This window comes from Berghia stephanieae, chromosome 2, assembly GCF_034508935.2.
Source record: "Berghia stephanieae isolate SIO BIC M18660-M18661 chromosome 2, UCSD_Bste_1.3, whole genome shotgun sequence".
Classification (NCBI taxonomy): Eukaryota; Metazoa; Mollusca; class Gastropoda; order Nudibranchia; family Aeolidiidae; genus Berghia; species Berghia stephanieae.
In genome coordinates this window covers 123,992,650-124,007,649 of record NC_088361.1, presented here as the reverse complement: position 1 = coordinate 124,007,649, position 15,000 = coordinate 123,992,650, and the positions used below count along the sequence as shown (strand labels likewise).

The 15,000-nt window shown below is 31.0% G+C and overlaps 1 protein-coding gene across 2 annotated transcripts in view; it reads left to right on the top strand.

Moving 5' to 3' along the window:
* LOC144966503 (dual specificity mitogen-activated protein kinase kinase 1-like) overlaps window positions 1–15,000 on the top strand; it is a 23,002-nt gene that overhangs the window by 66 nt on the left and 7,936 nt on the right. The window contains exons 1-8 of one of the 2 annotated variants that reach the window (XM_078903120.1): window positions 1–326; window positions 1,488–1,716; window positions 2,538–2,684; window positions 3,213–3,290; window positions 3,529–3,580; window positions 4,759–4,883; window positions 5,512–5,701; window positions 11,380–11,477. The exon at window positions 1–326 is cut by the window's left edge and continues 66 nt beyond it. In XM_078903120.1, the coding sequence (XP_078759246.1) occupies window positions 259–326; window positions 1,488–1,716; window positions 2,538–2,684; window positions 3,213–3,290; window positions 3,529–3,580; window positions 4,759–4,883; window positions 5,512–5,701; window positions 11,380–11,477 (987 nt within the window). In that variant the 5' untranslated portion in view covers window positions 1–258. Of the gene's footprint in view, window positions 327–1,487; window positions 1,717–2,537; window positions 2,685–3,212; window positions 3,291–3,528; window positions 3,581–4,758; window positions 4,884–5,511; window positions 5,702–8,677; window positions 8,764–11,379; window positions 11,478–15,000 lie in introns of both variants that reach the window. The other variant, XM_078903121.1, reaches the window with a different exon arrangement.

Sequence of the window (15,000 nt, the reverse complement as noted above, 5' to 3'; positions counted from 1 at the left end):
ATGTATGGATGCTGGATTTTTTGACATTGCAGACTTGTCTTTCATTTCTCTGGGACGCATTTACTAATTGTTATAAATTCTATGGATCACATCAAAAATGATTTCCTAGGTTGAGCGTACATTTGTGCGCATAATAATCATTGTTTTTGTGTGTCGGATGACTTAGGTTTGCTCTGGCTCAGCCTTGGGACTTGGGCAGTTGAATGTGAAAGTGAAGTCGGTTTCATTTCTGAATTTGTTATTGATCAAGAAGACAAGATGCCTAAAGGGAAAAATAAGTTGAATTTGACTATATCAGTATCAGAACCTTCTGGTGATGGAAGCGAGTAAGTTAGACTTTGAACCATATCGAGAATCTAGGACTTGTGTTTTTCGGTGCATGAGTGACGAGTGCATCCCCGTGGAGAGTGATTTATATTTTTTTTATTTTCATAATTTTCACGAAATTGAGTTTGTTTCATGTAAACATTCATTCACAATAGGTTAAATTAAAATTCTCATCAGTTTTCACCAGGCTAACCAATTTATAGGAATTTAATATATGATTTTTTTCCCTTTTTTTTTTCATCGTTAAAGTTAAAAATGTTTGAACATTTGTTTTTTCTTTGCTAGGGCGGGGCAAGGGGTCATTGGAATAAAAAAATAAAAAAATGGACACCTTTTAAAAAAAAGTATGGATGGGTTTTCAAACCTCAAAAAGATATTTACTCGGACGAGATAAGGCTTTGATTATTAATCAGTGATTCCCTCAACAACAAAAAATAGAAAGAAAGAAAATAGTCATTGCTACACTTTTACACACCTACAACTATCTACAACAATAAATATAAGCTTCCTACAGTGATTGTCTTTTCACTTAGTTTACATGATCTTGTACCAGAACCAGATTTCATGATGTCCTATGATTAATTTACTTGAATATCTAAACCCCTCATTAATATTAATATGTTTCGCTTTTGTTAAATGAAAACATTTTATCTTGGAAAAGGTTTGAAGAATGTATTTACTCTACTCTGTCTAAAATTTAAGATAAATAAGGTGGACAGGGAAGCTTGAAAAAAAATCTTTCATTTTAAAGTGTTGAGCCTGTGTTTTTTTTAAATTATGCTTTGTGTTTCACTTGTTGATAAAACTTGAGTTTCCTCTGATTTATTAATATTTAGCTCAATAGGCAAAGGTCAGGTATTTTCTGAAAACTAAATTGTTTGGTCCGATATGTTGCGATGTATTAATTGGTTATTTCCCAGTTTAAAACAAACAAGAGGATGTGCATTGCATTTGAATATTATTCATCATCTGATTATGTTTTGTGCCTCGTTATTTGCCGTCTTCCTTTGATTGATGACCTGGCTTAAAAGAAAAAATTGGATGTCACTGGATTTCTTTTATCAATAATTTACACAGCCATTTTCACGGTTTTATTAATGATCATAGAATGGTATGGGCTAAATTTATCTTAAGATACAAATATTTTTCTCTATTCGCAGTCGGCAAAATGGCAATCAAGCTAATATGGAGGCCTTGCGACAAAAGCTTCAAGAACTTGACATAGATGATCAACAAAGAGAAAGGTTAAAAGAGTTTCTCTCTCAGAAACAAAAGATTGGTGAATTGACAGAGGAAGATTGTGAGAAACTAGGGGAGCTTGGTGCCGGAAATGGGGGTGTGGTTACTAAAGTTTTACATCATCCCACAGGATTGGTAATGGCAAGAAAGGTAAATAAAATATAAAACAGGAAAAAACCTGATTGTTAGAATAATGGAAAGTAGAAGTACATCCAGATTTGGCGGTTTATTGGATCGCAATATGCCCATAATGCAGCAATCTGCTGGATGTGTAATTTGACTCTATGAATATGTTAAGAAAGTGAAATGATGGGGGGGGGGGGGGGGGGAGAGAATAAAAAACAATAAAGATTGTCATTATTTCTTTTTCTTTTTCTCTTAAACTTCATAAGTTCACTAGTTATTGATGCATATTTAAAAAAAAAAAAGAAATCATAGAGATTTTTCTTAAAGTCTGTGATCAGTCTTTTAAGGTCTCCCTAATTATTGCTCAAAATCATGTAAATTGTGCATTAAGTGGAGTGTATTTAGGGGAAAGAGTGAATAGTCATTGGCTAACTAAAAGAAATTAATTGAATTTAAACAATTAAAAACATCACTTTTTAGCAAATGATCAGATTTAGAGCAATGTCTGTTCTACATGCTTAATTCTATTCCTTTACTTTTAAGATTAGTGTAGTAAAAGCCTCTTTCTTCTCCCCTGTTCACATTTTTATTTAAGTATCACTTATTAGATAAAAATCTAGGATATTTTTTCATTATCTATCTCCTAATGTGTTTCTCAAAATTATGTTATCTTTATTTTCTATTGTAAACATTGCTGTAACAAAATTGGATGGGTTTTTCTTGATAAATGTCTTAAATAATAAAATGTTTGATATTTAGTACTGTAAAAAGAAACAAAACAAGACATATGTGCCTGAAAGCTTTCCTATTGCTGGAAATAATTTTGACATTTAACAAAATTTCAGCTCATCCATTTGGAAATAAAACCAACCGTTAGAAATCAAATCATCAGAGAACTCAAAGTACTACATGAATGCAACTCTCCGTATATAGTTGGATTTTATGGTGCTTTTTACAGTGATGGGGAAATCAGCATTTGTATGGAATATATGGTTTGTATAATAATTCATTGTTTTTGAAATAGCTATTGAAATTTTATTGTGTTTAAAAATAATAGCATTGTGCTGGCAATTTTTTTTTTAAAAAGAAAAAAAGGGAAAAAATTCATTTAAATTATCATTTGTGGCTGCTGTTGTACATACGTCATACATATTCCTTTGTAAAATTAAAAAAAAAAATTCTTAATAAATTGTAGCAACACAGCTTCAAAATGAAAAAAAAAAATGATGCTTGATTTAGCGAGGAACATTTCAGACTAAAAGCTTCCTCCAACCAACAACAAAATTATTGTTAAATGGTAATGCATTAGGTAAAGTTTAAAGATATCAAGTCATCTCGACAGACCTAATTTATGGTATTGCTGTTTTATTATTATTATTTTGTTTTAATACTCTCTATGGTCCACAACTTAACACTGCATAACATTATTTTCAGCACTTGCATTTTGTTACTGTTGAAAAGTCACTCTTAAAATTACTTGTTAAACAACTGACTTATCCATTTTTGATCATTTTTTACAGGATGGGGGCTCATTAGATTTAATATTGCGCAAAGCTGGAAGGATCCCAGAGCCAATTTTAGGCATTATAAACTTTGCGGTAAGAATGTATAATTATATTTCTTAACCATTTGACTATTTCTCACCCACTTTTTCAACTAGATATTTATAATTGGTTTTGTGTTTCAGTTAAAACAGACTTTATAATCCTCAAGAAATATGAGTCTTATGTCTAAAAGTTTTTAATTTATACCTTGAATGGTTAATGGTCATTTGAAATTTGCCAAAATAGGTCTGTGTTTTGAATTCTTTTCATGTTTATTATATTTGATTTTCAGGTTTTGAAAGGATTGTCATACTTGAGGGAAAAACATCAAATTATTCACAGAGGTTAGTTCCATTAACCTTATCAGTTTTCAATTGACATGGGTTACACAAGTTTTCATGGATCAACTGGTAATAGTGATAAATGACGTGGATAGTAATAGCAAGTCTGACAGTTGTGACAGGGTGAGAAAAAAAAAATAGATTGACGATGATTTCTCTTGAAATCTAGCCTGTCTATACATGGATGACACAGATAGAATTGTCTCGCATACCACTCATACTGATCCTTTAGTGAAAAATTAAAAATTACAGTTTTTTTACAAGTTTGGGGGCATTTTATTTCCTGATCAAATTACTAAAAATTATGAATTTTTTATAAACCTAATACGGAAGCTGCATTTGGTTGTCCTGCATCTGTCCTCCATTGGTAGGGAGAGAAGTCACTTTTGCTGTGACTTCCAAGCATATATATTTGTTTTCCCTTTCCATGTTGCTCTCCATCTTTGACCTGGATTGACGTTGGTCATTTTGTTATTTTTTTCTGGGTCCTGGCAAGGAGCTGGGAGGGAAGCAGACATATATAGTTCCTTTTTTTGAGAGATGATATTTTTTTCCATGCAAGTCATCTCTCTTGTATGTACTACAGTGGTCTCTTTTCGTAAGCACTCTGGCTACAAGCATGATCCAGCTATAAGCATGCTCAGGGTACAAAACAGAATTTTTACGATATAAATTTACACATTTAAAGCATGCTTCACTGTCGGAAAAAAAACTCCGCTTATGTTTGACTTTCTGACTTTTACTTAAAAATTACAAAACTAAAAAAAAGAGAATTAATAAATACTTAAAGATAGAAATAGCATTTATTTAAAAGATACAATAGATTGAGAAACAGAGTTAACAGAAACTATCAAAATCCTTTGTGAATAATGCATGGTTCACACTGCACTAATCCATCATTACTTCCTTTGCACAAAACAATTGGCATTTCAGTGATGAAACAAGCAAGACAATGCAGGTCCGTCATAAATGATAAAAATAGGCAGGCTGGGCAGCTCATTGAAACAGTACTGGGGGTGGGAGGGTGATGGTGGATCTAGGTATGTTGTCCACTTGGCACGGTACTTGAAGCAAAAAGATAATAGTTTAAAATTCACCTGATTCATTTGTCAAGAGGTTAGCAAATATTGACCATATTTGTAAGTTAGGTTATGGAATTTTACTTTTATTTTACTTTGCAGATGTGAAGCCTTCAAACATTCTTGTCAACTCCAGGGGAGAAATAAAAATCTGTGATTTTGGTGTTAGTGGTCAGTTGATAGATTCAATGGCTAATTCTTTCGTTGGAACCAGATCCTATATGGCTGTAAGTATTTTTTTTTTTTTGTTGTTGGTCTTTTTTGTCTTTTTTTTTTTTTTTTTTGGTCTTTTTTGTGTTTTTAAATGTAAAACATAGGGTTATAATCTTGTTGGAGGCACTGGGATTTTCTTTCGACTTAGAATTAAAAACTGTGTTACATACAATTTTATCATAAAAGGGTTTTATAATGGGGTTGCCATCTTTTGAATTTATTTGTGTCAAAAATAAGGAAATTATGTGCCAAATCTGAATTACGATACCCATTTGCTAGAAATTAGCATGGCTCCATAAATTTGTTGCTTATTAAATTGATGGAAACTTTTGGGGGCAGTTGTTGATCCAAGGTATTTTTAGATTTTTGTTTTACTATGACAGTGATAAATCATGCTATTTAGAGCTCAATTTCTTTTCACCGAGATGTCTCATTCTAACCATGAAAGTACCAGAGACAATTTCGTATTTGGACTGTATCTCTATCTCTAGTTCTTAAGTAAAGGTGATTTTCACACAGAATGTACAGATGAAGTTCAATTGTGCCATACATTTTTTGTTAAAACCTATTCAGTTTATGATGTTAAACATTTTTTAAAAAAATTTACCGCTCTAATATTGTGCTTTTAAAATTTTATTTTAGCCTGAGAGATTGCAGGGCACTCACTATTCTGTACAGTCCGACATTTGGAGCCTTGGTTTGTCCTTGGTTGAGATGTCCATTGGAAGATACCCGGTCCCACCACCAGAGCCCAATGATCTGGCCAGTATCTTTGGGGAAAATGCAGACCAAGAACATTTAGAAGCTGCTAGAACGGGGAAACCTCTCAAAGGTAAGTTATTCAGTTCCATGTTTAATGCCCTTCCCCCATTGTGAAAATGATTTATCTATAGATATTTTGGTTATATTAGTATGGAAGTCTATTTATAGAGCCATCAGATCCATTGATCTGCTTGTGAGTAATATGAAACTTACAAATGCTTGCTACCTTCAAAATAGGGGCACTGTTTGCGACAAAAGTACAGATTGAATATTGGACCGGGTTATTCAACCACTGCTGGTCTAGGAAGGAGGTCAAGACAGTTTTGACAGAAATGTCAGTTGAAACCCAAGTTCAGTTGAGTGAGAGTCTGATGCTTCTCTAATTGAGCTACAGGTTCCCCACTTCCCTTTTTTTGTTGTTGCATTTATTAATGTCTTCATATATTATTTTATTGACAATATTGGCATCTTCAACTTTAACTTTACTTTTTTACTACCTTAGATGATTAAAACAGTTTAATTTTTTTGTATTAATCACAAAAGCTTTTCATTTTGGATAAACTGATAATTTTATGAAATATTAATGAAGAGTTTTTATTGATATTATAAGACATTTGTTTAATACTCACTTGCATAACCTTTGTTATTGCTGGAAAAGAGACAGCTCGTCCACCAAGTATAAGAAAGATCTGAACAAGTGTGTATGAAAGGTTTCTCAATTTGATATCACACCAAGTATAACCAGTTAACACAAAGACACACTATTCTAATTGACTTAATTTCGAAATTGGTATAATTTCAGCCATCTGAAAATTTGATTGTGTAAAAGAATGGTAATGTTTTAATTCTGAATTGTGATCAATGATTGGAGTAGCCTCATTTATGTATAGAGCTGACAAACATGCATTCTCTCACATCATGGTCAGTACTGATGTCGGGCTGTATTTTAGATTATTCTGTCTAAATTTCAGTATAGACTGTTATTGAATTGAATGGTTACAGAATGCCTTGCCTTAGTATTTGACTTAATTCCATTGTCTTGAAGTCTTGTTGAGCAGCATTCAATCTTCTGGTCATGGTCTAATTCAAAAAGTTGATTCATGTTTACCCCTGACCTTAACTCATCAAGAGGTCGGAAGATTTTGGGGTCTGCAGTCTACATTCTTTAAACATAACTCATGTTTCCACTTCCCTGCACTAGATGACCATACTTTCCTTTTCAACCTTGTGATACTAAGCTGCTAGAAGCTGTGGTCTGTAAAAAGTAATTAACAAAAATGAATATAACAGGTTTAAAAAAAAAGAACAAATTACCAAATATGGAACATTTCGGGCTCAAAACCGTTTTTCAGTCTGCAACAAAAAAAAAACAATGAAAGCATAAATACATTACAAAAAAACCCCGATAGTCAACTTAGAAATATTTTCTGTCGTTGATCTGTTTTTTTAGTAATATATTTATGTTTTCATTGTTTTTTGTTGTTGGCTGAAAAGGGGTTTTCTGGGTGGGGTTCATGACCTCCCATAGTTGGCAGGCAGACACTTACTGTGTCTTCTATCCCCCGATATATGTTTTCCAACATGCTTTCTGTCTTTGTCTTGGAAATGAGATGACTTTGTTTTGTCCAGGCCCTGGCTGGATACCCTAGCTGGGAGGGAAACAGTCAAATGTATAGTTTTGGGAGATGATATTTTTTGGCTTGTAAATCATCTCTCTGTTATGCACTGTATTATGTTCTGTTAACATATTGTCTATGATTTGTAAACATTTGAGTGTATCCTTATTAGTTGGGACGTGTGCTTCTGTCTGGATGAGACTTTTAGGTGATCTCAAAGTACTTTACTCTTCATCTTTCCTATTTGAACCAATTCTTCTTTGTCTTACCTTTTCTTGGGTGCTTTAATTGTAATTCTAGAACTTTTTACCATCCCATTTTCTTCATTTTTTACTGGCGCTGATATTACCTTAATGTGTTGCAAGTGCCATAAAACCCTTAAAAACAAAAACAAACAGAGAAGGGTTTTGAGCCCGAAACATTCTGTGTTAGGTATTTTGTTCCTTTTTTTTTTTGTTTTTTTGAGGCTGTTATAATCATTTTTGTTTATTACATTTTTCAACCTTGACGATTACATTTTAAAATAAAATCACACCTAATATAATCACTGTGTCAGATTATATGTTGTCCTTCCAAATGTTTTAATCTGTCTAGTCTGATAAATTGTACATTTTAAATGTTTCGTTTCATCTTTACCTTTGGCTACATTATTTTTTAAACGCATAGTTTAATAATGGAGAGCATGATTTTGGAATTGTCAGTTTTTAAAAAGAAATACATTTTTTCCCCCTCTCTTTGTTAGAATCGCATTTGTCATAATGTTAATCACATTGTGTACATATTTTATAAATATTTAACATTTTAAAATTTTCCAATCAATAGCAAGACTTCTGTTTTTAAAAAACAAAATCAGTTTTGGCCTGTAATATGAAAAGAATGTCATTGTCATTCGCCATTTAGATATTTTTAAAAAGACCTCCCTATAGATGTCTGGTTGTTACCAGTGAGATATGAATTGATTAAATAAGATATCACAATGTGATAATGAAACAGACCTCCACTCATACCGATTTTTAAGGCCAAATTTGGAGTTGAATTTAAAATAAAAATTAATGAAAATGTGGTTGTTTTACTCAGAAATGGATATATGTGCATACACTACACAGTGACAATCTATATAGATAAGTGTGTAAATCATGCATTTTGGGTTTATATAGATTTTTGTCTTCAAATTTGGATTTTACCCAAAGAAATTTAAATTTTTTTGTTTGTTAACTTTCTAAGGCGGGTCTGTAATTCTGGTTAAAAACCTATTAATTCATGTCTCTCTCTTATTTTTCTCTGTGACACTCTCTTTATATTTGATCATATCAATTTTCATTAGTAGTTCTAGAATTATTAAAGATGTTTTGTGGTAAACTTGCTTCTTCATCAATTAACTTTGTCCCATCAATCCAAACCACCATTTCATGTTTCGAGTTCCCTTCCAGCGTGTCCTGGAGACATTGAAGTTTTTACCGGGGACGGCCCTCTCCCCATGGCCATATTTGAACTGCTAGAGTATATAGTCAATGAGGTAAAGCCGCCACCTCCTGATGACATCCTTCCAAGCATGGTGTCCATCCAATACTTACCTAACTATTCGGCTGTACTATTATTATCATCATTATTTTTATTGTATACATTTATCTCTTTATTATTTTTTTTTTTTTCCATTCAGAATATTTTCTTTCATTTGTATTGCTATCATTATTATTATTATTATTTTTATCATTACTATCCATTCATTCATTTGTTGTCCATCGTGTGCATTCATCATTATGAGCTGAAGAAGAATGCATGCAACCTCCTGCCGCACTTTTCAGTTGAAGAGTTTTCATTTTAAAGATTAGTATCTTATGTTGTTTCCAATTTTGTACACATTTTAACAAGTATTATTTTGTTGCTCCTGCTAGCATTGTAAGATTTTGAAAATAGTGGACTAGGCCTTTGCAACATTGTTATCATGTGATCCTGCTATTTTATTTTATTTTTTTATTACTCCCAATATGAATGGTTTGTTCAGTTAATGATTTTAAAGTAAGATGAAAAAAAAAATGAATTCAGATTTCTCAATTTAAACTTGGTAGTTTATCACGCTTAAAGAATCGCTGTAAACAAAATATTTTCAGTAAGTTTTTCTTTCCATACTTTTATATTTGATTAATTTTCAAAATGACAACAAAAACTTAATAAATAAATGAAATTTAAAAAAAAAAAAGGAGAGATATTTTGAACCATCCTTAATTGTAAAATTAACTATCAAATTCAACTGAAAGTTTATATGTAATATATAAATAGTAATATCAAAAATTGTTTACAATCAATTATCTTCATACATATATGATATTATGAGAGATCATCAGATTCAGATAATATCTTTTTTATATAATTAATGTAAACCAGATAAAGAAAAAGAAGAAATAATTCACTTGAGAAATGGATCGCTTGAAACTATGAAAAGTAACAATTTTTAACATTGAAGGAAGTATTATAAAGTTAATTTATCGATTAAAATGAAAAAAAAAAACCTTTAAAGAATGATAAATAATTAATTCCATCACAAATAGGTCATGCAGAGGAATACAAATATTTCTGTGTACTTTTTAAGATTTATTTTTAGAATTAATGTTGATTTTAGAAAAAAATAATGACACATTGTTGAGTGTAGTTGCATTTCAGTATTGAAATAGAATAGTATAGATAGTAGACAGTATTGGTTACACCTTGCAGGGACAGGAGGTTGTATGTTGTTTCAATCTAAGCCATACTAGTGCTTTGCATTATAATTTTTATTGTAACTTTGCATTTTTTTATTTAAAAAAAAATTAATCTAGTAAAATAGATCACATTTTGGCATCTTAGCCAGTGAAAGAAGGGGATTATTATTTACTGTTTAGATCTCGTACCTTTTTAAGTTTATCAAGTTTTCTTGAAACAGACATTAGATAGTGTTTAGTTTTGTGTCACTCACAGATTCTTCTTAGTCTTTTGAAATGGACGTTTTTGTGAAAGCAATTTATTTTTGTAGTTCATCTTCAACAGTAATTTTTTTACCAGACAATAAGAAGTATAAAGTAATTTTTAAAAAGTGAAAAAAATAAAATATTGATTTCGAAAAGAATTTTTTTTACAATAGAGTCTAATTTATTTTTAAAGAACTATTAAATCCTATATGTCGTTTTTAAAGAAGAAAATTAATTATTAACTCCATTAAAGATGTTAACAATACTTAAATAGTTTTGTTGTAAACATTTCCATTTGTTACAATTTGTGGTCATTAGCCTCGTTGCTCCAGTCGTAATTTCTCATATATATATATATCTATATATATTATACGTTCCACATCAGTCATCAGGTGACATTGTCATCATTATTTCACTCTCCTGTATTTTGAAATATGTCTGTCGTACACTTTCCCTTTCTTAAAAGATTTTATTTATTTATTTATTTAAATTAATAATTTTTTTTATTATTATTATTTTTTTTTTTTACAAAAATGTTTATCAGATGTTAATTGTATCATATTTCTTTTCTCCTGTGGCTTTAGGGTCATACATGTGTACACCACTTTGTCCTTATCCTAGTCAATGTGTGTATCACATCACCAATACCTTCAAAGTTGTATCTCGTTTATTCCCTATCCCACCCCCCCTCCCCCCGTCCTCCTCCCCTATTCTCCAACATACCACTCACACTTTCACCACATTCTCTCATCCATCTCTTCTTTCTGCCCTTCTCTTTGTTTTTTTTTTTTTTTTTTTCTTTAGTATTTTTCTTATTTATTTGTGTTATATTTTCTTATTTTTGTTTAGTTTTTTTGTTTGTTTTTTATTTGTCCTCGTTATTCATTCCAGAGTATCTCAACTGTCATCGTCAGTGCTGTGGAACTCTTTACTTTGTCAAGAATTTATTCCTTGTCTTTTTTTTTCTTTTTTTTTGCCTGTCATTGAATCCTGTTCTGAGTTGATCTTTTTTCTTCAGCTTGTTCAACTACATTGGAAGGAAAAGAAAGAAAAAAAAAAATAAAGAAGAGAAAACCAAACAAGACAACTCCTTCTCTTTCCTAAACGTCAAGCTTTGAATGTGCATTATTATTTTCTGTTTTGTAACTGCAACTGGGTTCTCGTCTTCTCAATCTTGCTTTTTTTAGGCACCCGCAATAGCTATTTGGTCCCAACACAGGTGGGCACTGCTGAGGCTCCGAGAAATCTGGCCATATTTGAGCTTTTAGAATACATTGTGAATGAGGTATGTAGCAGTTCATCACCTGGTATGCCCTGCAGGAAATTTTAACATGGATGGGAAATAACGACTTTTGATATTTGTTTGTTTATAGAGTTTGTTAGGTTTAAAAAAAATAATTTTTGTTCAACATATAAACCTGAGTTCTTTCATATTCATGATTTGATGTTTGCACCTTTTGGACAAATTGTCCAAATTAGAAATTAAAAAAGAACAACAACAAAAATACAAAACGAAGCTTCAATAACCAAATCAACTCAACAGTCAAGAAGATAATAAATATTGATACAATATAATTGTTTAAAATACTGCATGCCTTTGCAAGTTTGAGGATGGATAAGTTTTATGTTCAATGTAATGTCAGTTTGCACCTTATTTCGATTATCAGTTTTTATGTTTTATGTCAAAATTGGAAATGATCTTGAACCATTTTGAAGAAGAAAAAAATGACTTTGCTGTTACATCCACTGATATACGCAAATTACTGGTTCTTTACACTTTATCTATTCACCGATCACATTTTCCAAGTTTCCAACTTTTTATAACTATGTAGAAAACAGCAGTTTGCATACTAATTTTTATTTACTATAAATTCTTTTTCGTACATTTTAGTTGAGATTGTCATCCCTCTACCCTCCACCACCATTTGCTTTTCATGTTTGTACATTGTATCCAAGGGAGTCATCAATGAAGACTGGACTTAAGATCGATTTGGATTTCAGTGCTAGAACTAAAATTTAAAAAACAACACTCTTACAATATGACAGCTGCAAATAAATAAATTAAAAAAAAAAGAAATAATAATTTTGATACAAATGCAAGATGAGCATTAATGATCTAGTAATGTGTTCACCGGGGAACTTTTTGACTTGTGAATGTGAGATTTGTTCATCAAGGCTTGATCATTCAAGATAATTTTGTTAATCAACCCACTGATCAACCCAACCGCCATAAGAAATTAAAATGAGAACTTTGACACAGCGGGAAGGAAAAACATCCAATTAGAAACTGGTTGTTCAGACTTTACTAGAGTTAAGATTAAAAGTGTAAGAAGTAAAAATTGTGGTGATAGTAGTTGAGACACTTATATCTCTAGCTGACTTTTCTAATGATTTGGAAAGCGACAATCTCCTGTATACTGCACTGAACTAACTTATATCCAATAAAGTTTTTTGCTAATGAAGACAAGATGTAAGCCTTTTTAATAACCCCTCCCCACTTTGAAATTATTGAAACAATTTCGCTCTTATCTTTATCTGATGTTCATCTTCACCATCTTCTTCATGGACTAAATCAGTTTGTTAAAAACACTCTGTGATCAATAAATGGAAAAAAAAAAATTGATGCTCTAAGGAAGTTTAAAAAAAATAATTTTATGGTTAATTTTTATAAGGATTTTTATATCACCGTCTCCACTTTCTCTTTTATGAAAAAAGTTTATTCTACAATAATGAAAATACAATAGAAATAATTATCCGACAATATTTTTGTAATTTAAAATGGTTTTTTTTACAGAGGTAGATTAATCAGTTCATTTTAAATTGTGTAAATCATGATATGATAATTTAATGGGAAGATTGTTGTTTACAATTATGTGATGTCATTGCTGTTGTTTTCCTTGCACTTATTTTGTGCTTTAAATTATGATATATTTGAATGTTAAAAGGCAGTAGAATCCGACTCATTGTAATACTTTGAAAATATTGGCAGGGAGTTTTGCATTTTGAGTTTTACCGATAAAGTAAATCTGATCTAGGTTAATCTAGAAAAAGATTAGAAGCATTTGAAATAGGAAACAAATGTGTGATGTCAAAAAAAAAAAAAATGGTTTCAATCTCATTGGAAGTGTAAAACCACTCTCCCAGAGTACTGGATACATACTTTGTGTAATTGATCTTCTGGTTCCAAAGTGATGGTATCTTATATTCTATTTGAAATATATGCTGGTCATCAATAAAGATCATCGACCTCGCTCTTTTACGTCCTGTAATCCTAGGAGTCTGCCTATACATCCTGTTGCTAAAATAGTTATTTTACCTTATGACTTATGATTCAATTTGTAACCTATTCGTTTACATTATTAGTCCTTCGAAGAACTGATTACATATACACTTCCAAGGATTTTGGAATTGAAAAATTAGAAGGTTTGACGTTACAACTGCTCTGCCCTATTTAACAAAAATAATTAAATAGCATTGAGGTTAGTGTAGAAAAAGTAGAAGATTTTGAAGTTTTCTAACAAAGTCATCTATTTGAGGCTACTATATAAAAGAAATTAGAGGTATTTGAATTTTAACAATCAAGTAAATGTCGTTGAGGTTAATACAGAAAAACAGAGGTTTTTTAATTTTACCAACAAAGTAAATCTCTTGAGGTTAATATAGAACAAAATTAGAGGCATATTTTCTCAATAAAATGAATCCCTTTGAGGTTTTAAAAGAAAAGTCTTAGGCATTCGTATTTTAACCACAGAGTCAATCTCTTTGGGGTTGTTTAAATTTTTAAAAATAATATAAACATTTGAATTAAAACAGCAAAGTACAGCTCTTTGAGGTTAATATAGAAACAATTAGAAGCATTTGAATTTTAACAACAAAATAAACCACAATGAGGTTAGTCTGGAAAAATAAGATGCATTTAAATTTTGATTACAAAGTACATGTTGTGGAAGCTAAAATAAAAAAAAAACTAGAAGCATTTTAATAATATCAAATTAAATCTTGTGTCTTCAAGGTTAATCAAAATTAGAAGCATATGAATATTAACAACAAAATAAATCGCATGGACAAAAAAAAAAAAAAATATTATGTCAAGAGTTTTGAAAATACACACACACACACACACACACACAAACACACACATGCTAGTATTAATCAGTTAAAACACCATAAAATGTGTGTATAAAACAGGAATGACATTATGTTTGGAAGATTGCCTCTTGCACAAATGGGCTAAGTTGTACAAGGTTGTGGGTGTGCCTTCTCCCCAAACTTTGGAACAATGCTACTGTTAACTTATAAAACGGATTCAAACAAATATTTTACACTCGTCAATTTTACCAAAAAAAAGGAACGCATGTTGAAAGATAATGACATGATATTTGATTTTTGGCTAGTGGCTAGAAACCCTGACCATTACTGATTAAATGGATCCAGTCTATTTAAGACAACGAAACCAGAGAGAGAAAAAACCTGACTGTATGTTGTAGATAATGGTGATTAGTTGTTATATGGTTTGATATTAGGGAAGGAAAAAAATTTAAAGACAAAGTCAGAAATGAAAGCCGCTTCAAAATCAATGCAGGAGTGATTCAATTTTTGTGACTGTTAAATGTGTGTTTGCTGGTTTTCTTCATTTGGACATTTGTGATCAATATTTTATTGTTTTGTTTTGTTTATTTGTCGGTAAAAGAGGAATTGGAGTGATTTAAATTTCATGTTTTTTAAAACTTGCATGTTTTGGATCCAATTGGATATTACAATCCCTCTAGGTCATATGTTTTTTTTTTCATTAATAGAAGTATTACAAT